This window comes from Eschrichtius robustus, chromosome 9, assembly GCF_028021215.1.
Source record: "Eschrichtius robustus isolate mEscRob2 chromosome 9, mEscRob2.pri, whole genome shotgun sequence".
NCBI lineage: Eukaryota > Metazoa > Chordata > Mammalia > Artiodactyla > Eschrichtiidae > Eschrichtius > Eschrichtius robustus.
Window position 1 is genome coordinate 43,754,027 of NC_090832.1, and position 23,871 is coordinate 43,777,897.

A 23,871-nucleotide genomic window follows, 5' to 3' on the forward strand; every position below is an offset into this window, starting at 1 on the left:
CAAACCACAGCTCTTACCCTTCTATTTCCTGGTTTAACGAGAACGTCAAATTCCTTTTTAAAAGAGTACACATATACATTTTCAACTTGGCATTCCATATTCAGTAAAAAACTGTTCAGATTTTAATCACTGTGGAATTTTGACAATTTTACCAACGGCAAAGCTGAATTTTACCTGTTACCTAGCAAAAAGCAAATAACATTTTACGATTCCAAATGTTTAATCTGGTAAAAATGAGAATATACTTCAATCAAGAACTTACCATCCAAAAAAACAGTATTGCTATCTTGTCATATGAGTTTCTCATTACATTTTTGCAGTCCCTACATGTTTAGAATGTAGCATTCACATAATACTATAGTCCATGAAAAGTGTATATTCTTTTATTGTTTTTGTTCATACATGTCATTTCAACTTTCAATAGTAAAATTCAATAAATTTGATTCCTTAATCATAAAAACTTGCTTTACACATTATTTACATGTTGCCAAAGTCTAAAGCCATACAAAACATCACAAGGATTTGACTCTATGCATGGTACCATCACACAGGAGGGAACTAATGAAGTAACATACATTCAAAGATTAAATTGTAGATGTGTACAGTGTATTTGGCACTGTTCATTAACATTATAACACATTCCTCTCTTAAGACAGGCATTATTAAGCCTTAGTCACAATATACCAGAATTTGCTATTCACATCAAAACCAGCTTTCAAACTTTCTAACAGTAATCAGTGTTAAGAAACAAAACACAACCAGAATTGGGAATGGAATTCAAACCCTCCAACCTCTTGCTAAGCTCCAAGCTGCCATCCATAAGGTAGGTTTAACTTGATAATTTTTCCATTGTGGGCAGTGTCAAGAAGAAACAATTTAAAGACAATATTCTTCTAAACACATCAAGACAAACAACACGTTTCTTTAAAGTTTTTATCAGTTCTTCTTGGGAGTGCAAAGGGACCGCTGATAATGCATAACTAGTAGATGATTTGGGTAGGAATTACAGAATGACTGATGTCATTCAAATTGTGGAGACTATACTAGCAATTAAACTCATGGGAAGGATCTGGAATGCCTATATCTGAAATCAGAATCCTCAGCAACTTGTTTTAAGGGTCTCTTCCTACTTAGGGCTATAACAGACTCAGGTCACAGGTTACAGATTTACTGTAATGTGTAACACTACACTGCTGTGAAATATAAGGAGAAATAAAAATACAAAGACTCAACTATTAAACCTGTAGTGGCTTTGGCTATATCCCAGTGGGTAATTTATTTGACTAACTTCATTTTAACAAATATTATTAAATCCCTTCACTTCAATCGGGCCCATTAAATTTAATTCATTAAAACCATATATATTCCAGAATGTTTAAAAAAGACACATGTTTATAAAAGGCAAAAATTCAGTCTTCAACTAAGGCCAAAAAGCCTCAATAGAACATGCATGACAGTACAGGGGAACAGAAATAAAAAATTCTCTGGTAAAGTTTAGAGATATGCTGTAGCGTCACACAAAGCTTTTAGCAATAAATTAAGACTTAAAAAAAAGTCTCACAACGTACAAAAGAACTACAATGTGCAAAGTAACGTCACTGAACCAAAATTTAGTTTATAATCATTTTATTTCAAGTGTTTTTTAAAATCATAAATGGGGTTTTGGAATCCAAAGTCAAAACATTTATTCTTCGTAGCCTCAGAATTTGGCAAGCAATTCCAGACCTTGCTTTCCAAATCCAGTCTTCTTTGCTATTTTTCAGACTCTGAGACCTAGTTTTTAAACTACTCCATTCTAAACATACAATTTTGGATAACTATTGTGCACTTGTTAATAAGATTCTTCTGAAAACAGCCCATCAAATATAAAGAATAATGGTTTCTGTCCGAGTATCAGCAGTGAGGGAAGAAAAACTGAACACCTATCAAAAAATCATTTCTTCATTTAAAAAGTAACAGAACCAGTGCTGTTCTCTGCCATGAAAGAGAACATGAAAAATTAAATTACTTTTGTAGACTTTGGTAATGTTTTATTACCTACACAGGCCTCAATCTTACTTAAAGATCATATTTTTACGCAAAGTCACCGTCAGGATTTATTAAGTAAAAATCCTGGGTACTAACATGGTCCTAAATGTGCTATTCCAAAGAGGAACAGGTTACTTTTGAGGAAAAGAGCTGCCTCGGTAATTTCCCTCAAATGCTTATTTAAATAAACACAGTTAATGGAAATTTTTTAAACCAGCTTTGGGTACTATCTAGCCCACTGCCCACCAAACAGAAAAGGAGATCGAAACTTTCTTTCCTTATTCAGGAAAGTTTCACCTTTACTTTTAAGATTACAACCTTTTCACCTTTTATGACTGCCTCATACAATATTTAAAATTTTTCAAATTCTGCATTTCAATGTTGTAAGAGTTCTTTTTCAAGTGATCTTCACAACCCAGAACACAGACAACAGAGCGACATTTTCAAGTCACATTGGTTGACAATAACAAAGAGATGAAAATGGACGGATGTCTGAAAATAGGTATTCCCTCTGCTCCGAAGGTGAGCAAACTTTTAACATGTGAACAACACAGAACTCCATTCCTCTGGAGATCCCTCAAACTCAGAATGCTTCCGTTTAATATGTCAATATACTATTCTTAAAAATTAAAGTTTGGTCACTTGGAAAGACTGAACAAAAGTTATTCCCCTCCCCCGCCCCAAACAACAACAAAACAGCTTTAATCACCCCTTTCTCTCCCCACAAAAAAGGGAAGTAGTTGGGGCTGAAGCCTGTAAATCTGAAATTTCAGCTCCTAAAACATCGCTGCTATTTGCTCAAAGGTGCAAGTCCACATATTTCCTCCTCCAATACTTCCCCCATTTATAAGTTTATTTCCACACACGCATGCACACGCACGCGCGCACACACACACACACACTCACACACACACTCACGCTCACTCACATGTACTCTTACTCTCAAGTAAGACACTTTTTTGTGTTTGTTGATAAATTATGAGGATTATGAACTAGGTGTGTACAGGGTTTCATAGGTGCTTTGTAAACATCAGAGTCACTTGAGTCCTTTTCTCCAAAAGCCTGAAATCAAATTACACAACCAGGGATCACTACTTTCCCAGACGCTGTTCACAGGCTGCATATTGACAAAGGGCAGAGAAAAAGTCCTCGTAACTGATGTTCAGGTGGGAAGGCAAAGAGCTGAAAAAAAAATAAAAGGAGAAAAAAAGCAATTAGATGATATGCTGTAATTTGGAGGGGGAACCAGACGGGTAATGACCAAAAAGATTAATAAGGACAGAAGAAAGTAAATTATAAGCCTAGAGTACGTCAAACTATTTCTACTAAATGATTGTTAAACTCACTGTGAAACAGTTCAAGTAAAAAATAATCCCTCCTTTCACAAGAAGAGAAAAGCAAATTGTAGTGAGATGGAGATTCAGAACGTTTTTTTATTTCCAACTTTCTAATTTTTATTTTTGAGGCTCCCTAACAATCTTGCACCACCAGGCATCTAAGACATAAATGTCATCTGATAGATCTCATCTCCCTCCTTTGAAAAAACTTGTGTCTAAACCATGAATTTCTATACTACTTTTAAAGAACACAAGGCAAGATTCTGCTGATGAAATTTATTTAAATTTATTAAAACTGGTAGGTGAGTCTACAAAAGACTAAAGCAAGCACGGAAGTGGCAAAGTACCATAAACGCTGTACTGGACTTCAGCCTTTCTGAAGGCAATCTACTTAGGATGATAAGACTTACCTTTGCTCACACAGATCTATGGACCACTCGAACAAAAAATTTATACATTACGTTTCTTATTTTTTTTTTGAGATTTTAAAGGGATTTTTAAAAAGTATTTTAATTTTATTGGAGTATAGTTCATTTACAGTGTTGTGTTAGTTTCAGGTATATAGCAACGTGATTCAGTTAAACATACATATATAGTCATTCTTTTTTAGATTCTTTTCTCATATAGGTTATGACAGAATATCGGGTAGAGTTCCCTGTGCTATATATACAGTAGGTCCTTGTTGGTTTACATTATATTTCTAATTCTAAGGATAAAGTGAAAATTACTAAGAGACATAACTTACAATGAATTCATTGGAATGTTAGACCATTTTCAATTCTGACACTTTTATACTTTGGAATATTCTTTTATCCTCCAAGATGAAGGCACAATGAAGTGCTAGAGAGATTCAGAACCTATTAAAGCATAAGTCCAGATTAATGCAAAACTGGAGAGCTATTTATAAAGGATCTCACTCAAATTTACTTCAAGAACTCGGCTTTGTCAGAGTAAAGCCAGTGCTACTTGAACAGTTTACAAAAGTCAGGCTGAATGCTGGCAGAGCAACACAGCATCCCCACATGATGATTACTGAAGCCATGTGGTGAGCAACCAATAAATGAACAATATTTATCTCCACCATTTTCGATCGCTCAAGGGGGCAACTACAATGTGAAGACAAGCACTTTTAAGACAAAGTGAATATACAGCCAGAGGGTTTCCCCTTAAGTATTTTAAAGACTTAAAATAATTTTCAATAATTAACATTAAAAAAAATCTCTAATTTATACAGCTTTACTTTGATGTTTTGGACATTTCAAACAGTATCAGAGCCAAAATCCAGTCAGATTACAAGACTCACATTCAGAATTCTACAGTCACATGCACATAAGAAAAGGACTAAACAAACCTACCATAATGAACTCCTGCCTGACCCTGTGGTTCTCTTCAGCTATGTTTTCATTATCCTTCCTTTTCTTCCCTCGCCAGGTTTATTGAGATATAACTGACATATAATCTTTATCCTTCCTCTTACTGTTAAGAATTCTGAAATAAGCCTCCTGTTTCCCTCCATTTCCTTATCTCTTAATAATCTCTGCTATCAATCTTTTATCTTATTCACTCTACTGAAATGATATTCAAGGACAAACGTAACGACTTTCTTTTTGCTAAAGCTTGCTTCCAATGTCTTCTTCAAACTACCCCCTTTATCAACGGCCTCATCTCCTGTCACTCCTCAAGAAGCACTTAGTGTCACTACCCCTCAGTGACTCAGAAGCAGTCTTGCTGTTTCCTGGTCTGTCCCGTCAGGGCTCCAGTCTTCTTCTCTACATTGTGATTAAGACACCTCTCCTGTCATCACGGTGCTTACAGTCTGGTGGACAGTAGACAAATATAGAGCAAACCTCAAAATAACATTATACAGCTATAATAGACATATGTACAAAGATCTGTGGGAAAGCCTGTTATGTGCCAGGATCTGATGCCCATGATCAGATTTAAATCCTCAACTCTGAATTAAAATGCCCATTTTACAAATATAGAGAAGTTTCAATAGCTTTCCGAAGTCATGTTACCAAGCTACATAGCCAAGATTCAAACCAAGATCTATGTTCTAAGACATACTCTTCCTACCAAACCACTCCCAACCTCACAAAATATCACTGCTACCTTTCTTAGAGCCCATCTGAAATGACTTGGAAAACCCTTGGGGGCCGGGGGAGGGGGGAGGAAGAGATAAGAGAAACACATATCACCATAAGGAAACCCAGAGTTTGGAGATTTGGGTTCTAATTCCACTTTATTACAAGCTTGAGTAATGTCTCTTCCCCATTTTCCTGGCCTATGAAATGAGGAGGCAGTACCAGACGACCTACAGCCCTTTCTGACTCTAACATGCTACGTGTTCTTTTCGTCTCCCTCCTGCCCCCAGCTTGAAGCATTTCATACAGGACCCCTTGGTACTGTTCTCTTCTATGAACACACTAGGGAAGTCCTCTATTCTCACAGGTTCAACTACTTCTACTTCCTACTGACAACTCCCAAAGATCCATTCTTAGCCTTGACTTCTCATCCAAGCACCAATTCTACATCTTCATCTGCCCTCTTAAGTATTTCCATATAAACAGACTCTGGCCTCAAACTCTTCTTATTCCTGAATTCAACATCTTCCCTTCAAAATCAATGGTCCCTTGACTTTCCCATTTGTCTCAATAACACCATAATTCACCCAGTCACTTAGGCTTAAGAACTTAGGAATCACTTCATTTTTACTCTAGTTTTTACTGCAATTAATTGATAGTAAAGTGCTAGGCCTGCAAGTATGCTTGGTAATTAGTTCTCATGAGAAAGAAAATTTGTAGTATATTCCTCCTAAGACTCAGAATTTAAATATATTCTAAGGCTCCTAAGTCTCTCCTTTATTTTAAATCAGGGGTCTGCAATTACAGCCCAGGAGCCTGCCACCTGTTTTTGTAAACAAGGTTTGATTAGAACACAGTCACACACATTTGTTGACATACTGTCCATGCTTGTTTAGCTATACTAGCAAGTGTTTAGTGGCAACAGAGAAGAGCAGTTCCAAGAGACTATGTAGCCCCCAAGGCCTAAAATATTTACCCTCTGGCCCTTTATACAAAAAGTTTGCCAAATAAGCAGTTACATTCTCATCAATGTATTCTCCCATAAATTATAGGCATGGCCTCGTCACTTGTCTTTTTACCTCACCCTTGCCCAAACCCAATCTACTCTAGTACATAGTTGCCCAACAAATCTTCCAGAATCACCATTCCCACATTACCCACAGGCTCATCAATTTCCTACTGCCTCTCTAAACAATTATACGCATTCCTTACGCTGATATTTAAAGCATTCCCAATGTCAACACCCCCAAACAATTTGATTTCACCTTATACTGCTATCTAACACTAACTCTCTGCGCTGGTGTGGCCAGTTCCCTATTTCTTTCAAACGTGATGTTCACGCCCTGCCCCTCCCACCCAGCTTTTCTTTCTTTTTTTTTTTTTTTCCTTGCTCACCCCCTACACTTCCCACCTTTTCTTTAATTACAAAAATTCTACCCATTTTATATACCCTGGGTCAAGTCACATCTTTTCTGTGGAATCAACAACTCTGGCCCACAGCATTCTCTCTCACTCCTGATCTCCTACGATGATTAGTTTCAATACCAAACATTTGCACAACCATACACTCTCTTGTGTCTGAGTCACTGATACAGGTTTTTATTTTACCACTGATACTGTCAAATACCTGAGGGAAAGGATCCAGTATTATAATTCTTTGGGAATTCCCACCACATCTAGCACGGTGCTGGGTTCAAGAAACTCTTGCTGGATCGAACCAAAGTCAGTACACATTTAATTACTTACACAATCTCAGTCAACCTGATGTGCCAGGGAAGAAAGCCTAGTGTGCTGTCCACAGGACCAAACTTCAATACTAAATCAGGATCAGGGAAACCATTTGAACCTTGGAAAGATAAAAAGACACATGAACTTAATACACATTGCTTACCAAAAAACGACCAATGGCAAAATCTGTTCATCAAATTGGTTTCTTATGCTTTATGTATCTGTTCTCTTCAGAAGCTTTATTTGTATGTTTCCATACCCCTATTCCACGGCCCAACATATACTTTTATATCTCTGTTATTTCCAAATGTGGAAGTTTCCTCTAAAGGCCATTTAACTGGATTGATTACCTGATAAGGAGAGGTAACCCAACTCCCACCCTAAACCCTACCAGTAGCCCCTAAATCCCATCTATCTTTCAAGACTCAACTTAAGTGTTCTCTTCGCATCCTGGGACCCTCACTGCTTTAAGGACTTAATACTTATTCTGGCCACAGAACTAAATAACTTCAGAGATGAAAAGCAACTTAAAAAGTTATCTCCTCTCCTTCCTTCCCCATGCTCTGATTTTACAGAGCAAGACCAACTCCAGAAAGACCAACTTCTTGCTATATAGTACAAATGTTCTCAGTAGTCCCCAGAGCCCAAGCTCCCTAGGAGGGGAAAAGGAGACTGTACACCTGCCTCAACCAAGGTCTGGCCATTTTTTGCTTCACAGACTGGTTTCCATATGAGATCTGGCTTGAGAGAAAAATGGGATAGAAATATTTCAACTGCTTAAAAATAAAGTAAAATAAATCTTAAAATAAAGAATCACTGGTATAACAGGAAAGATGCTTTAATCCAAGAGACCCAGGTTTTAACAGCTTCTAATAACCTCAGTTCAGTCACTAACTTTCTGTTCACACAGTCTCTCCAGGGCTTAGTTCCTCATTTGTTAAATAAGGAGACTGGATTAGACAGGTCCCTTCAGCAGTAATAAAGAATTATTTCCATAACAAAGTCTCTTTAAAAGCCTATGTTGGCAGAGTGAACAGACTAAGTAGAACACATATTCTTCTTCCTGCTAAAAAAGCAAATCCTCCTTAGTACACACACACACAGAGAAAAGGCAAGAAGGGACTTCTGGCTAATAGTGGTGTGAAGAGGGTGACGAATCCTCTCCAAAAATAACATGTATTAAACAGGACAAAACCAATCACTTAAGAGCACTGGATATTAACCAGAGCAGATGATTATTCTTTAAAAAAACAAAACACCAGCTAGAGCTTCAGGTAAGAACTGTAGGTCTTTTGGTCTTCCTGCCTGGGAATGCCCCCAACCCCCATGTCTCTATCTCCATCAACTGAAGGAAACAGTAGTTTTACCAGCAGGGGACTGACAGCAAAAGCTAGCAGATTTGCTGCTTGTAGCCAAAATATATGGACTCAGTTTGGAGGTTGTGGGCAGGAGGGAGGGAGCAATGGTGAAAACCTATGGACTCAAAAGGAAACAAATGAGGAAAACCCACAGCTTTGTTACCCCGAGGTTGTAGCCCACCATTAGGGCAAGCAGAACAATGGACAGAAATTTAACAGGGAGATGCTGGAAACACTGGTTCATATAAGCTCTCCATATATCCAGGCTGACTAGGAAAATACCACATGCAAGGGAAGAAGGAGGGCAGACAGGACAGGGTGGCAAGAAAGTCCAGTGAAAGGTACAGCCAAGGAGACCTGAGAACTGACTTGAATGCACCCTCCAACATCACACAAAGATCTTGGAAGCCTTACAAATTTAAGGTGTTTGAGCACAACCAGTGTGCAAACCACTGTCTGACACATTAAACTATGCAGACACAGAATGCCAGACTAAAGAATAAAATTAAAAATAGAAAAACCGAGCAGAGACAGCAGTAGTCATCTTTGTTTATAGACAATATGATCCTGTATTTAGAAAATTCTAAGACTCGACAAAAACAACTACTAGAACTACTAAGTGAATTTCAGCAAAGCAGGATACAAAATCAGTATTAAAGAAAACCAACCTGTATTTCCATATATTATCAACAATCTGAAAATAAAGTTAAGAAAAAATCTCATTAACAGTAGCATCAAAAAGAATAAAAGTCTTAGGAATAAACTGAAAGAAGTAGAACTCTATACCCTGAAATTATAAAACACTGTTATGAGGAAAATTAGTACCCAAATAAATGGAGAGATATACTATGTTCATGGATCAGAAGATGAACATAGTGAAGAATGTGAAGATGGCAATTCTCCCCAAATTGAGCTACAGATTCAACTCAATCCCTATTAAAACAGAGTTTGTTTTTTTAAATTGACAAACTCATCTTAAAATGTATATGAAGATGTAAAGGACCCTGAATAGCTAAAACTTTGAAAAAGAAAATCAAAGTTGAAAGATTTACACTGCTTGAATTTCAAAGTTTATTATGGTAGGCTATAGTAATCAAGACACTGCAGCATTTTAAGGACAGACATATAGACCAATGGAATAGAATAGAAAGTCCAGAAAAAAACTCACAGATTCATGAAAAACTGATTTTCAATAAAGGAGCCACAGTAATTAAAGGGGGAAAACACAGTCTTTTCAACAAGTGGTGGTGGATAAATAACTGGTATCCCTTACCTCACACCATGCACAAAAATTAAGTTAAAATGGATTAGACTTAAATGTAATAGCTAAAGCTATAAAAATTCTAGAAGAAAACAAAGCAGTTGCTTCATATTGGCAATAGGAGTGGAGATTAACTGCAGTCACAAGGGAACTCTTGGGGGCGACAATATTCAGGGGGTTTGCTTCTGTCAGATTAATGAGTTAACTTAAGGATTATGTACATTTTCGTTTATCATGGGTCTAAAACCCCTGCAGTCAATACATGGCCTCCAAAGGCTATCTGAAGGACTACCTTTCTTTGGTCCCTGCATCACTTTTAGGACATCCTCAAAACTACTCTCTGGTTGGGGCCTTACAGGATCCAGGAAACAGTCAACACTCCAGTAACCTCTGCCTCGAGAACCCCTACAATGGTTTACTTGAAGCCTATTCATTCAGCCTGAATAGTCAGGCAATGACAGAGCAGAGAATAGGAAAGTAGGGTAAGAAGTGAATAGTCAATTAAAGTAGGGAGTTAGTGAGACCAAGAGGCCAGAGAGGGACTGTGCTCTGTAATGGACATGTCAAAGCAAAAGAAACAAAGAACTGAGAGTTAAATAAATGACTGAGAATTAGAAAATGGATGATTAATAAGTAAGGTAAAAGGAGAATCTATGTGAATGAATGAAAAATATGTCTGAAATTGTATGGCTATAGAAGCTATCAACAGACATGAATTTGTTAGAAATACTGCCTTTCTTCAAAAGGATCAAGGATAATGCTAATAAGCAAAAAAGACCATAAAGTTAAGGCAAAAAGTTCCTAGGGAACTTTAGAGAGAATAAGTAAACTAAAGGCTTTTATAAACAATTGAAGAAAAATATATAAAATATAATGTTACACTTGGTATAACGTGACAAATATAGTGGTATAGTTGGTATAACATAATAGAAGGAATACTTAAAAAGGAGTCACGGATGATAGCAGTATTATATTCTTGGGATTGTTTCCTAAATAGCTATTAAGTTCAAACTTAATATTCAAGAGAGTTCAAACTAAAAAGAAAGAGGAACACTGTATGTCAATTATATCTCAATAAAACTGGAAAAGATAAATCAAAATAAATTTTAAAAGAGGGAGGCAGAAGCAGAAGACCCATTTTTAAGAATATTCATCACTTCCCCCCAAATCCTTTTAGATCCTCTCCTTTACCAATAATTCCTCATGCAAGTGAGGGGACTACAAATTTCATTATCTCAAAACTATTTTCACATGTGTGTCTCTAAACTTCAAAAACATAACAAGTATAATGACAACAACAATAAAATGGAACTTAGTCTCCTTCATACTGTATCCTTGTGGGACAAAACTAAGAACAAACATATATGACTTACTAAGTAAACTGTCTAACATATCTACATCCAAATCTGTGCATTTCTTTTGCTGCTGAGCTACTAACTGGCAGAAGTCTTGAGCAGCTCTCACAATATCTGCTTTTCCATCTTCTGGGGACAGCACCTTCACTGCTGATTGGCAATTTAAAACTGGAGAAAAAAAACAAGATATTTTAAAAAATACCCTCTTCCAGATATATTTCAAAATAACTTAAGGACTATGTACATTTTCATTTGTCATGGGTCTACAACCCACGATATTAAGAAACATTAAGCTCAGACTAAAAGTACAGTTCTTATAGTAAACAAGAATCTTTTAAGCCCTTCAATTTCAATATCAAAACATACCTGGCTACTCTCCTCTGAAAGAACCAATATATAACATTTGTGTATATATTTACATACAGCCTTCTTTTCAAAGTGCTCAGAATGACCTTGTATCTGTGAATAAATCCTCTAGAAAACAGAAATTTTAATTATAGGGTAACTTACAATTTCCTACTCAAAATGCCATCTACAATTATAGTACAGTTAGCAATAACACAGAAGACAAAAATGAAGACTGTAGGAAAAAAATGAGCTTCAATAGAATATGAATTGTCTATAGCACACACATCCACCTTATCAAATTCTGATTCTGTGGAGGTGTTTTACAATTGACAGGATTCTAGGTAACTGACGGCAATGCCCAATTCTTTTTTTTCTTTTTTAAATTAATTAATTAATTTTTGGCTGCATTGGGTCTTCGTTGCTGTGCGTGGGCTTTCTCTAGTTGCGGCAAGCGGGGGCTACTCTTCATTGCACTAGGCGGGCTTCTCATTGTGGTGGCTTCTCTTGTTGTGGAGCATGGGCTCTAGCCGCGGGGGCTTCAGTAGTCGTGGCGCACGGGCTTAGTTGCTCCGCAGCACGTGCGATCTTCCCGGACCAGCGCTCGAACCCATGTCCCCCTGCACTGGCAGGCAGATTCTTAACCACTGCACCACCAGTGAAGTCCCAATGCCCAATTCTTGTTTATGCAATTCTTTGCCTGGTAGAGGTTCAATTATGTTCATTCTAATCCCATTGAAAAACAAGTTTTGCCTCTATTCACATATTTATTTCAATATTTCTGATCTATAAATATCTCCATTCTTTGGATTCTCTTTGAATTGGCTGTAAAATCTACCTGGCTCCTGGTTGTTTGAGTTAAATAAAATCTTTAACATGTGTGTATTTTTTAATATCCATGAGTCATGATTTTATCTTTTTCTAAATATTATCTTTTAACAAGATGAAGAAAGAAAAGTCTAACTCTGATGATTAAAGATGGTGATAATAAAGACTAACAGGGCAAAATTAATAAGTAAATGAATGAGTAACAGAATCTGCCTTGAAACACAAAACATATCTGCATATGTTAGATATTCAATTTTACACTCACGCTTACCTTGATCATCTTTGTCATTACTATTTGCAAACTCTGGTGAGTATTTGGAACAATCTAAGCCCAGGAGTTCCTGCTGTTGTTTTAAAATTTCATCCATCAATCTGGAATTATTTCTTTTGAAAATACCTTAAAAAGAAAAAAAAGGGAATCCCAACTAGGTTAATTTACTCCCTTCAATGATTAACGGATACTTGTTGTGAAAACAACCCTGGATCCAGAACTGAACAATTTCCAAATGAATCACTGATGACTAACCCTAAACTAGAATCTAAAAGGAAAACATGACAACAAAACTCTGTTATTACAAGAGTCTGGTTTTGGGCTAAAGTCAAAAAAAGGACAGGGGTAACAACTTTGTGTCAATATGAATATGAGAGACATTTAGACCTAGACAGAAATTTTAAGAAACCATTTACTTGACACCTTTATTTACAGATTAAGAAACTGATACCCAAGTCTCAGTAAGACCATTAAGAGACTTGTCAGACATACGTCAATTATTTTTCAATAAAACTGGCAAAAAAAAAAGAGACTTGTCAGAGAACTTATAAACTGCAGCAGTGATCCAAAGCTTCTATCTTCCTCTCTCCCAGCCTAATGTAATTCCCCTACAGATTTACTCTGTGCACACAATACTATTACCTCAATTTGATTCGTTGGTTTTTATGGTAAGAAGAAATAATATGAATTATGTAAAAAGTAGAGAATAGACAACAGTACAGAAAGCAAAATTTCGTAAATTCAAACAAAGCATGAAAATATATTACATAAAATTGTTTCTGATCCTCCAACCATGCACAGAAAAATTAAAACTATAATTACTATCATATCACTGAGAAAGATGAAGGAACTATGTGACATACATTTAGTATAAAACTAATACAGAGAGCTCTAATTAAAAACAATTTGGCTATTTTCAGAGAGGCCAGCTTTCTAGTGACCATTGCCTTTTTGATCTTTATCAAGTGTTCCTTCTCTGTATTCTCAGTCCTGTCTTTAAAACAGTTCAAAGATTAACTGGGAGAGAGAACATAATAAGTATATATATAAAATAGCACAGAATCTGCTGAATCTGCTGTATAGTGGCAACTTGGTTGAATATGTGTAATAGCAGTTCAAGGATGAAAGCAGTCTCCTTCGGTAGGGAAACACTTTGTAAAAAAACAAGCAAGACTTAAGCTGAGCTGACCTCAGAAAGTTAAAGAGAAGAAAATGGAGAGGATAGTTAGATGGGGAAGATGCTTAAGAAAACAAGCACTGACTGCTCAAAAGGCAGACAAATGCCGCTGGTACAAATGATTTGAGAAAAGGGGCAAGGGAATAGGCCTAATTTTCATTCATTTTGCCTACCCAATGGGTAACCACTCATTTCCTGTGGAAATGTGTGGAAATCTTTATCTTTAGGAAAACCAACCTGGTGACAGTTTGGTTTTTGGTGATAGAGAAAGCCTGGCAGCAGACTACTGCAATATTCCACACATAATTTGATAAAGCTGTGGAAAAGGATTCACTACAAAAGACGAGTTGAGAGAATAAAGAATATGACTTGATTAGAGGTGCACAGAGAAAATTCCGTGACTTTAATCCTGGATAACAGAAAACGATAACATTTTTAAAAAGAAGGGAAATTCTACAATGAGAACTGGTTTGAAGGAAAAGACAAGTTTAGTTTTAGACAGGTGATGATAGAATATTTAAGTGGGGTTATTGTAAAAGCGATTAAGAGACATGAGGAAAGGGTGTTCAAAAGAGGTCATATAAGCACCACGTGGGTAGGGCTCTTACTGTTTGCTTACCAGAGGCTAGCACAGGGCCAAGCACAGAACAGACACTCAATAAATGTCGGCAGCAAGACGATGACAGGTCAGAGACCTGTTTCCTTCTCAGAATCCTATCCTCATCCCAGCTCGTGTGAGTATCTTCCCTTGGATCAACTCCCAATCTGCTCCTTGAATGGCCCCTTTGCACTGAATCCTTTTCGTCTTTCCACCTCTAAATGGAGATTACTCCTCAGAGTTCCTACTTCAGCCCTCTTTGGGTCCATGTGCTCCTCCCTCTCTGATTCTAGTCACTCACGGGACTTTAATACCACTCAGCGTCAGGACCAGGGTAACATGAGTAAGACAAAACTGGGGGGACTGCGTGGAGGGTAGTTTACAAAAAACCCAGTAATTAAGATTAATAATAACTTGGTGTAAAGATATTTACATAACTGTCTTTAAAAATCAAAATTAATGCAAAACATCCATGATGAACAAAATACTAAAATTTTAAGTAAAAACAGGATCAGCATTTTGTTCCTAACATTTTCAGTTCATTCAAACATCTAATCTCACCTTGAAGTTGTGTAAGCATCTGAAAATGAACAAATCTAAAACTTGGCAGCTTACAGCTTATCTTTTAAAGCTAGCTCTCAAACACTTATATTACATCAGGTTAAAAAAAGAAAGAAAGAAAGAAACAGTACTGTAAGTGTGAAACTTACATGCACTTAAGGATAAGGCCTAAAAGAGAATAGGCAATATGAGAACAGTAAATATGTAAGGTTGATGGGACAATAGGTGATTTAAAATCATAACTGCTGTAAAGCTGTTTATATTTTTGTTTAAAAACAAAAAACTCAGCCCTTCTTCTTCTTGTTCTATTTCTTATAAAGACATCACTACCTGCTCAGTCACCCAGGCACCCTCTCTACTCCAGCATTATCACCACCACCCCCAGTGCCCTACTAAGATGCTAAACCCTTTACTCTTCTACAGCAATGTTTCCCTGTACCCATTTCCCTTTGTCCATTGTCCCCACTGTTTCAAGCAATAGTCTTCTTTGTAATATTAGAACCACCTTCTAATGGGTATTCCTGCCCCTTCTAGCATGGACCACTAGATTAAGTACCAGATTGATCTTCCTAGGGTACATCTGTAATCCTGGCACATTCCAACTTTATTATCTTCAATGGCTCCCAAAATGCTTAATGTATCAAGAACAAACTGCTCAGATCAGCATTAACATTCCATCCTATGCTTCCATACTCGGTAGGTAGAAATAATGTATGTTTATGAAATAATTGAAGCTTCCAATTTCTCTACAGTACTCTATCCCCAGCAAATTAGATTGCCTTATTCTGCCCCCCCAAACACCTAGAGTGACTCCAACCTTCATCCTTTGTTACCTTCCCAGCCCCACACCTATAAAATTCTAATTCTTCACAGGCCAGCTGAAATGTCATTTACCCTCAAGAAAACTTTGAGTTCCCCAGGCAGATTGAGCCAGGCTCAATTTCTCTTCTGACTTACCTCACTCCCTCCAAATACCCACATTTTGCTCAAACTCCTTAACAAACCAATATTCTACTTTTTATTAGTTACAGCTTAACTCTCCCCCACCCCACTGAACTGTAGCCTTACTTGTGAACTTGGGTCTTACCCATTTCTTTCCCCCTAAGGCACCTTCCACATAGCAGGAGTTCAATGTTTACTTAATAAACTGAATTATCAGTGCACAGAGTGCCACCTAACAACAACAAAACCTAAATGGACATGTCACTGAATGGAATTTTTAAGAAATTTCCAGGAAACTCTCACAATAAAAGGAGACACTTCCTTATTGCATACAGGCAGAAATTCTGTTAAAAAGAAAAAATATTAGAGGCACAAAGTACCTTCTATAAAGACCTCCATAAAGTTATTTTAAACTGAACCTTTATCTTGGCTGATTTGGATGAAGACATGAAATTAAAAAGTATAGCTTCTGAGAAGTGCTAAATGCATAAATAAGATAGATTACTAGCAAAATAATTCCTGATACCTCACAGCTTGACCCCCATCCAGAAACCTGATTATACTCTATGGTACTTATCTTATTTCCCATAAGCAATATTCTCAGCTTATAATTTTCTTCAGGATTCAAAGTCTACACATACACACTTCACGTCACAAGAAATGCAACAAGTTATAAGAATGCCTTTGACTGAGACAGGCAACTCCTCTGGCAATATAATATATTGATATGTGGAAGAGTCTTTTTCTCATATCATAATTCATCTTGTTTGCCTTCACAGAATCTAAAGCCAAAATGATGTAATATCAATAAAAGTAAAGAAACTATAACAAAAGTCATTTTATGCAAAAGGAAGTTGAGATTGTATTCATTTAGAAATAACTAAGGGAAAAACATTAGCAAATACTCAAATTTTTGAGAAACCTGTATTTTACAGAGTTATATAATAATGAACTGCAAGAATTATTTTATCTCATCCTTTTACAGATGAGGAAATAGACCCAGAAAGGTCAAGCAATTGTCCTTGGTCAAGAGTCTAAGACTTTGGACTGAAATCCAGGTCTTCTGGCTTCTAATTATTCAGTTCAGTAACTACTTCTAATGCTGATAACCAATGCTAAATCCATCTTACTATTAAATTTTGAATTTCCCCCCCCAAAAAGTTAAACTTCATAAAATAAATAAAGCTGACCCCTTTACAAATGAGCAGAATCTTTTGAAAAAAACTAAGACTAGAGCTCTTTTTAAAAAGGCTTTTCTAAATAGACATTTCTCCAAAGAAGATATACAGATTGCCAACAAACACATGAAAGAATGCTCAACATCACTAATCATTAGAGAAATGCAAATCAAAACTACAATGAGATATCATCTCACAGCGGTCAGAATGGCCATCATCAAAATATCTAGAAACAATCAATGCTGGAGAGGGTGTGGAGAAAAGGGAACACTCTTGCACTGTTGGTGGGAATGTAAATTGATACAGCCACTATGGAGAACAGTATGGAGGTTCCTTGAAAAACTAAAAATAGAACTACCATATGACCCAGCAATCCCACTACTGGGCATATACCCTGAGAAAACCATAATTCAAAGAATCATGTACCAAAATGTTCATTGCAGCTCTATTTACAATAGCCAGGACATGGAAGCAACCTAAGTGTCCATCATCAGATGAATGGATAAAGAAGATGTGGCACATATATACAATGGAATATTACTCAGCCATAAAAAGAAACGAAATGGAGTTATTTGTAGTGAGGTGGATGGAGTTAGAGTCTGTCATACAGAGTGAAGTAAGTCAGAAAGAGAAAAACAAATACAGTATGCTAACACATATATATGGAATCTAAGGGAAAAAAAAAAAAAGGTCATGAAGAACCTAGTGGCAAGACGGGAATAAAGACACAGACCTACTAGAGAATGGACTTGAGGATATGGGGAGGGGGAAGGGTAAGATGTGACAAAGATAGAGAGTGGCATGGACATATATACACTACCAAATGTAAAATAGATAGCTAGTGGGAAGCAACCGCAAAGCACAGGGAGATCAGCTCTGTGCTTTGTGACCACCTAGAGGTGTGGGATAGGGAGGGCGGGAGGGAGGGAGACGCAAGAGGGAAGAGATATGGGAACATATGTATATGTATAACTGATTCACTTTGTTATAAAGCAGAAACTAACACACCGTTGTAAAGCAATTATACTCCAATGAAGATTAAAATAAATAAATAAATAAAAAGGCTTTTAAGAAGTCACAAAGTAACAGATATTTGAATTCTTTAAGAATGACTTGGGAATATAAAATAAGTTTTTGCAATAATGACTTAAAGAATTTTACATTATGCTTGTTGCTCTACAACTATATCTCATGCACTCTCAATTTCCCACATGTAAACTAACTGGAAACATATACAGAAAAGCTACATGAAAGAGCAGAAATTTTTAAAAACACACACATGCACACACCCAGAAAAACCTACAATTTCTATGAAAGAATAAAATATTATGCTAGGAAAGCTGGACCTCAGAAAGACAACAATGTTTTTGGTGTTTTTGATAAACACTAACTATACCAAATGTAGATTTCTTTTTATATCCTAAGAAATATCCTTTTTGAATTCTAGTATTAAAAACTGTATAAGATGTTCAAAGTTTAGACAATAAGGATATGTCCCTTAACCATCCTTCCTAACAAATTGAATGCCCCTTAATCTTAGCATCATAATACAATTATTTCTGGTTTTTAATATTTCTTAGCCTTTGTCCACATGCATGTGTAATCTTGGCATATATGACCATGCAATTTTGTATCCTGCTTTTTTCACTTGTATAACATGTATCCTTCTTTGGTGGTAGTCTCATGATTATTTTAACAATTGCACTATTTAACAATAAAGGTCTCTGAATTCAGAAAACATTCCAAGTACAATGGGAAGCCGTTGGAAGGTTTTATTCAGAGTTTGAATAATATTACCAAAAAAGATCACTTTGCTGGTGGGTGAAGAATGGACTATACAGGGGTCAGAACAGAACTGAAGATAAATTAAGAGGCTACTACAGCAATCCAGGTGAAAAATAATGAAAACTCAAACTTGGATGGCTACAATGAAGAACCAAAACAAGTGGCAAATTTGGGATATATTCTAGAAGATCAAGATTAGAGGTAGAACATGATGTAGAAGACTCACATCTAAATTTTTAGCTTGAGCAGTTGGTTGGAAGGTAGTAGTATTTTCTGAGATGGGAAAAAGGCTGAGCAAGACAGGTTTGGGGTGGAAATTCAAGAGTACTGTTTTGGACATGTTAAGCATTTGAGATGCCTAAAGAAATCAAAGTGGAGATGTTAGGTAGGGTGAGATACAGGAGCCTGGAATTATAGGAGAGATAAGGACTGGAGATTCAAACCTGAGTGTGAGCATACATGTGACAGTTAAAGCCAAAGGACTGGAAAAACCATCTGGGACAGGAGTCAGCAAACTACTGCTACTGGAACACAGTCACACCATTCGTTTATGGCCACTTTCTGACTATATTGGCAAAGTTGAGTATTTGTGACAGGGACCATACAGCCCACTAAGTCTAAAATATTTACTAGCTGGCCCTTTAAGAAAAAGTTTTCTGACCCCTGATCTAAGAGATAGGGTGAACATCAGAAAGACAAGGGCACACATACAGCACAAAATTCTAGGACATCTCAACTTTTAGAAGTGGAGAAAACAAGCCAGACATAAGGCTCAGAAGGAACAGTCAGCAAGATAGGAAGAAATCCAACCAAACACGATGTCATGGAAGCCAGGAGAGAAAATATTTCAAAGAGAGTAGAATTAAGTATGTCTTATCCACCAATCAGGTTATATACTGTTCGGGATATAAAGACCTTATTGGGGTCTTTAATAGTTAAAATTACATTTTAGAGTTATTTATAAGTCTCAATATTCAGTCTACCCTAACAATCAACTATGTACACATTAACTGGGTAATAACGCCATGATGTAATAGTTTTTTCGAATTAAGGGAACAAAGTAAGAGTTTAATTGAACAAGTATTCAATCAGCAAATCTTATCTGTATCCCTTAAATACTGCTTCTTCTAAAATTTACGTGAACTGAATAATCAATTCTAGAAAATGAGACTTTCAAAATACATTTAATATTTCTTTTAGATCTGAAATTTGAACTTTTACTGTGATTATTCCTTCCCTTCTATAGAAACAGATTTTTAAAGAAATATCTAACAGCAAGTGTTTATAAGGACAAGGGAAAGGAAGGGAAGAAAAGCGAGATAAACACTGAACCAATCTCTCTGGTTACAAAGCATCTCACCAGTTAAGGAACTAAAGTAATACTTTTTTGCAAACAAACGCCCATCCTTCGAAATAGTCTACCTTTCTTCTTTTAAACAAGACACCTAAGTAAGTTATCTGGTGGTTACCCTCATTTAATTCTCTAACAATCCAATTATAACACTATTAGAGGCAACCTTCAGAGAAAAAAACATATACTTATGGAACAATAATTTTTAAAAAAAATCTACCAATAAAATTTTACACGACAGAAGTAGTCATAACAAAATAAATCTTATAAGCCATTAAACAATTTTATTTCAAGAGGGAGCCCCAGGAGGGCTTCCCTGGTGATGCAGTGATTAAGAATCCACCTGCCAATGGAAGGGACACGGGTTCGAGACCTGGTCCGGGAAGATCCCACATGCCGCAGAGCAACTAAGCCCGTGCGCCACAACTACTGAGCCTGCGCTCTAGAGTCCATGAGCCACAGCTACTGAAGCCCGCGTGCCTAGAGCCTGTGCTCCGTAACAAGAGAAGCCACCACAATGAGAAGCCCGCGCAACGCAACGGAAGAGTAGCCCCCGCTCGCCGCAACCAGAGAAAGCCCACACAAAGCAATGAAGACCCAATGCAGCCAAAAATAAATAAATAAAATACATAAATTTAAAAAAAAAAGAGAGAGAGAGAGCGCAAGCCCCAGGATACCTCATAGAACAACAATTATACTGGAATGAGCATGTTGTACCAAGAAAGATATGTGTGATGGTGGCACAGCATACGGGAATGAGCGCTGGCTAAATTTTAAGTCCGAGTTCTTTAGCAGGAGAGATGTGTAAAATAAACTAGCCAAGTGGGCTTTCTCAGCCTCTGGCTGCACATTTTTAAAATGAGAATGTCTTCCCAGACTCTGCTCACCTGACAAGGAAACAGTTCAATACAGAGCAGGAGCTCCATAAAATTAAATTTAGTTGATTAAAAAAGTCAAGTGTGTCCTACAACTCAAAGGATGAATGTTTATATTAGTAGTATGAAGAAAATTCTATTTACCTTTAAATATCTTTTACAGATTATTTCTACTACCTCTAGATAAGTACCCACTTTACCAAGACTTTAAGATGACACAACATAATCAGGAAGAGTACTAACATGACTGTACTGTGGTTACATTCTCTTCTCAGTGGAAGTCAGTACAGCATAATGCTTAAGTACAAAAGCTCTGGAATAAAATCTGATTCAAATTCTAGATCTGCCCCTTCCTATATATGGGTTCTTGGTTTTCTAAGTCTCAGTTTCTTGACTGCTAAAAGTGCTAAGGATTTAATTCACTTCTTTGCATGGCATCTAGTGCATAGTAAGAGTGCAACAAAGAGTAATTATTACTATTAAGGAAAGGTTTATTTTCATACATAAATCCAGTACAGTTAAATAGAAAGGTACTCAGAGAATGAGGTCAGTTCAAAAGCAGGATAGAGCTTTTCAAAGACAAAGCAAAACTGGGGATGGAACAGTCAAGAGAGGCTACTTAGCAGGTAATAGTGAGAATGACGTACAAGGATCTACTGATAGCTTTTGACAGATAGCTAGCCCTTTGGTAGAAAAAGGGAAGAGGACATCCCAGGATGTTAAGATAAATATGAAATTCTGTATTATTTTTGAAATGCACTATACAAAGGTGAAGATTAGAAATAGAATGTTCCCTTACATGAGTTTCCACATGAGGGAAGACAAGTACTCTAGTTTGTATTGTCTGTATACCAAATCTAATCACATTTATATTTAGACTTTCAACACTTCTGGTAACTCTGTATTTCAGCGTAAGGAGAACAACACTTGATAAAATTATATTTCCCAACAGCATCTGTGTCAGTGTGCCAAATAAGTAAACTAGGGCAAACTACGTTCATTTCGCCCCACTATTTTAATTAAGGCTTCTGGGTACTGGTGTTGGGAAACAAATTACAACTCAGTTCATCATTCTTATCTACAAGAAATGCAGCCCCTTCTTCCAATTCAAGGAATATATACTGACCTACTCATTACATGCAAACACCAAGCTACAATCTGTAGGTGAAGCAACAATGAGAAGGACAGGGGCTTCCCTGGTGGCGCAGTGGTTGAGAGTCTGCCTGCCAATGCAGGGGACACAGGTTCGAGCCCTGGTCTGGGAGCATCCCACATGCCGTGGAGCAACTGGGCCCGTGAGCCACAACTACTGAGCCTGCGCGTCTGGAGCCTGTGCTCCGCAACAAGAGAGGCCGCGATGGTGAGAGGCCCGCGCACCGCGATGAAGAGTGGCCCCCGCTTGCCACAACTGGAGAAAGCCCTCGCACAGAAACGAAGACCCAATGCAGCCATAAATAAATAAATAAATAAATAAATAAATAAATAAATAAATAAATAATAAATAAAAAAATTAAAAAAAAAAAACAACGAGAAGGACAGCTAGCATCTGCAAAGCTTACAATCTAGTAAGAAAGTTCGGGCACATATACATACAACTACTACTTCACAAAATGGAGAATGGAAGTACCTTTAAAGATGTACAATATTTAAGGAGATTCAAGGACAGAGCAAGATTAGGAATGGAATAGCCGAGAGAGACTACCTAAGAGGTGATAGCTTGCATAGACTTAAAAGGATCAATGATAGCCTTTTGAAAGCTAGATAGCCATTTGCCAAGAAGAGGAGAAGAGGACACTCCAGAAGGAGGGAGCATCAAGTAGCCTAATTATGGATGCAACAAAAGGCATATAAAATAGTGAGAAATATGTTGAGAGGGCTGGGAGTACACAGGGCAGATCTTTTTAATTCTAGTGTAAGAAATCTGAATCCAAAAACCATTTCCTACGATACCTAGTATAGATTTACAACTACGGAAATAACACTAAAAAGAGCAACACAAAAGATTGGTTTTGTTGCTGAATTCTCACATAGAAGGCAATGCCTTATTCTGGATCACTCCAATTTACAGTAATGTTCAGTAATAATTAACTGCAGCACTATTTACAATAGCCAAGACATGGAAGCAACCTAAATGTCCATGGACAGAGAAATGGATAAAGAAGATACAGTACATATATACAATGGAATATTGCTCAGCTATTTAAAAAGAATGAAATAATGCCATTTGCAGCAACATGGATGGACCTAGATATTGTCATACTGAGTGAAGTCAGTCAGACAGAGAAAGACAAATATCATATGATATTGCGTATATGTGGAATCTACAAAAATGGTACAAATGAACTTATTTACAAAACAGAAATAAAGTCACAGATGTAGAAAACAAACTTACGGTTACCGGGGGGAAGGGTGGAGGAGGGATAAATTAGGAGATTGGGATTGACATATACACACTACTATATATAAAATAAATAATAAGGACATATTGTATACCACAGGGAACTCTACTCAGTACTCTGTAATGACTTATATATGAGAAAAGAATCTGAAAAAGAGGGGATATATGTATATGTATAACAGATTCCCTTTGCTGTAGAGCAGAAACTAACACAACATTATAAATCAACTATACTCCAATAAAAATTAATTAAAAAATAAAATAAAATAGAAAGAAAAAAAGTAATATTAAGTAATAATTAATATTAAGACCCACCCAAGATTATCTTCACTTACGAAAAGGAACATAAAGGATGAATGAATAATTTGATGTAATACTAGTAGGGTATCCTTTCATTTGTGTTAGGGTCAA

At 36.7% G+C, this 23,871-nt stretch overlaps 1 protein-coding gene across 1 annotated transcript in view; it reads right to left on the reverse strand.

The window, feature by feature from the left end:
* Window positions 1-361: 361 nt before the first annotated feature.
* Window positions 362-23,871, reverse strand: part of NUS1 (NUS1 dehydrodolichyl diphosphate synthase subunit) — a 28,079-nt gene continuing 4,569 nt past the window's right edge. Inside the window, exons 2-5 of the mRNA XM_068551149.1 lie at window positions 12,596-12,721; window positions 11,170-11,319; window positions 7,196-7,295; window positions 362-3,210 (exon numbers count right to left, since the gene is read on the reverse strand). Coding sequence (XP_068407250.1) covers window positions 3,120-3,210; window positions 7,196-7,295; window positions 11,170-11,319; window positions 12,596-12,721 — 467 coding nt within the window. The 3' untranslated portion in view covers window positions 362-3,119. The remainder of the gene's footprint in view (window positions 3,211-7,195; window positions 7,296-11,169; window positions 11,320-12,595; window positions 12,722-23,871) is intronic.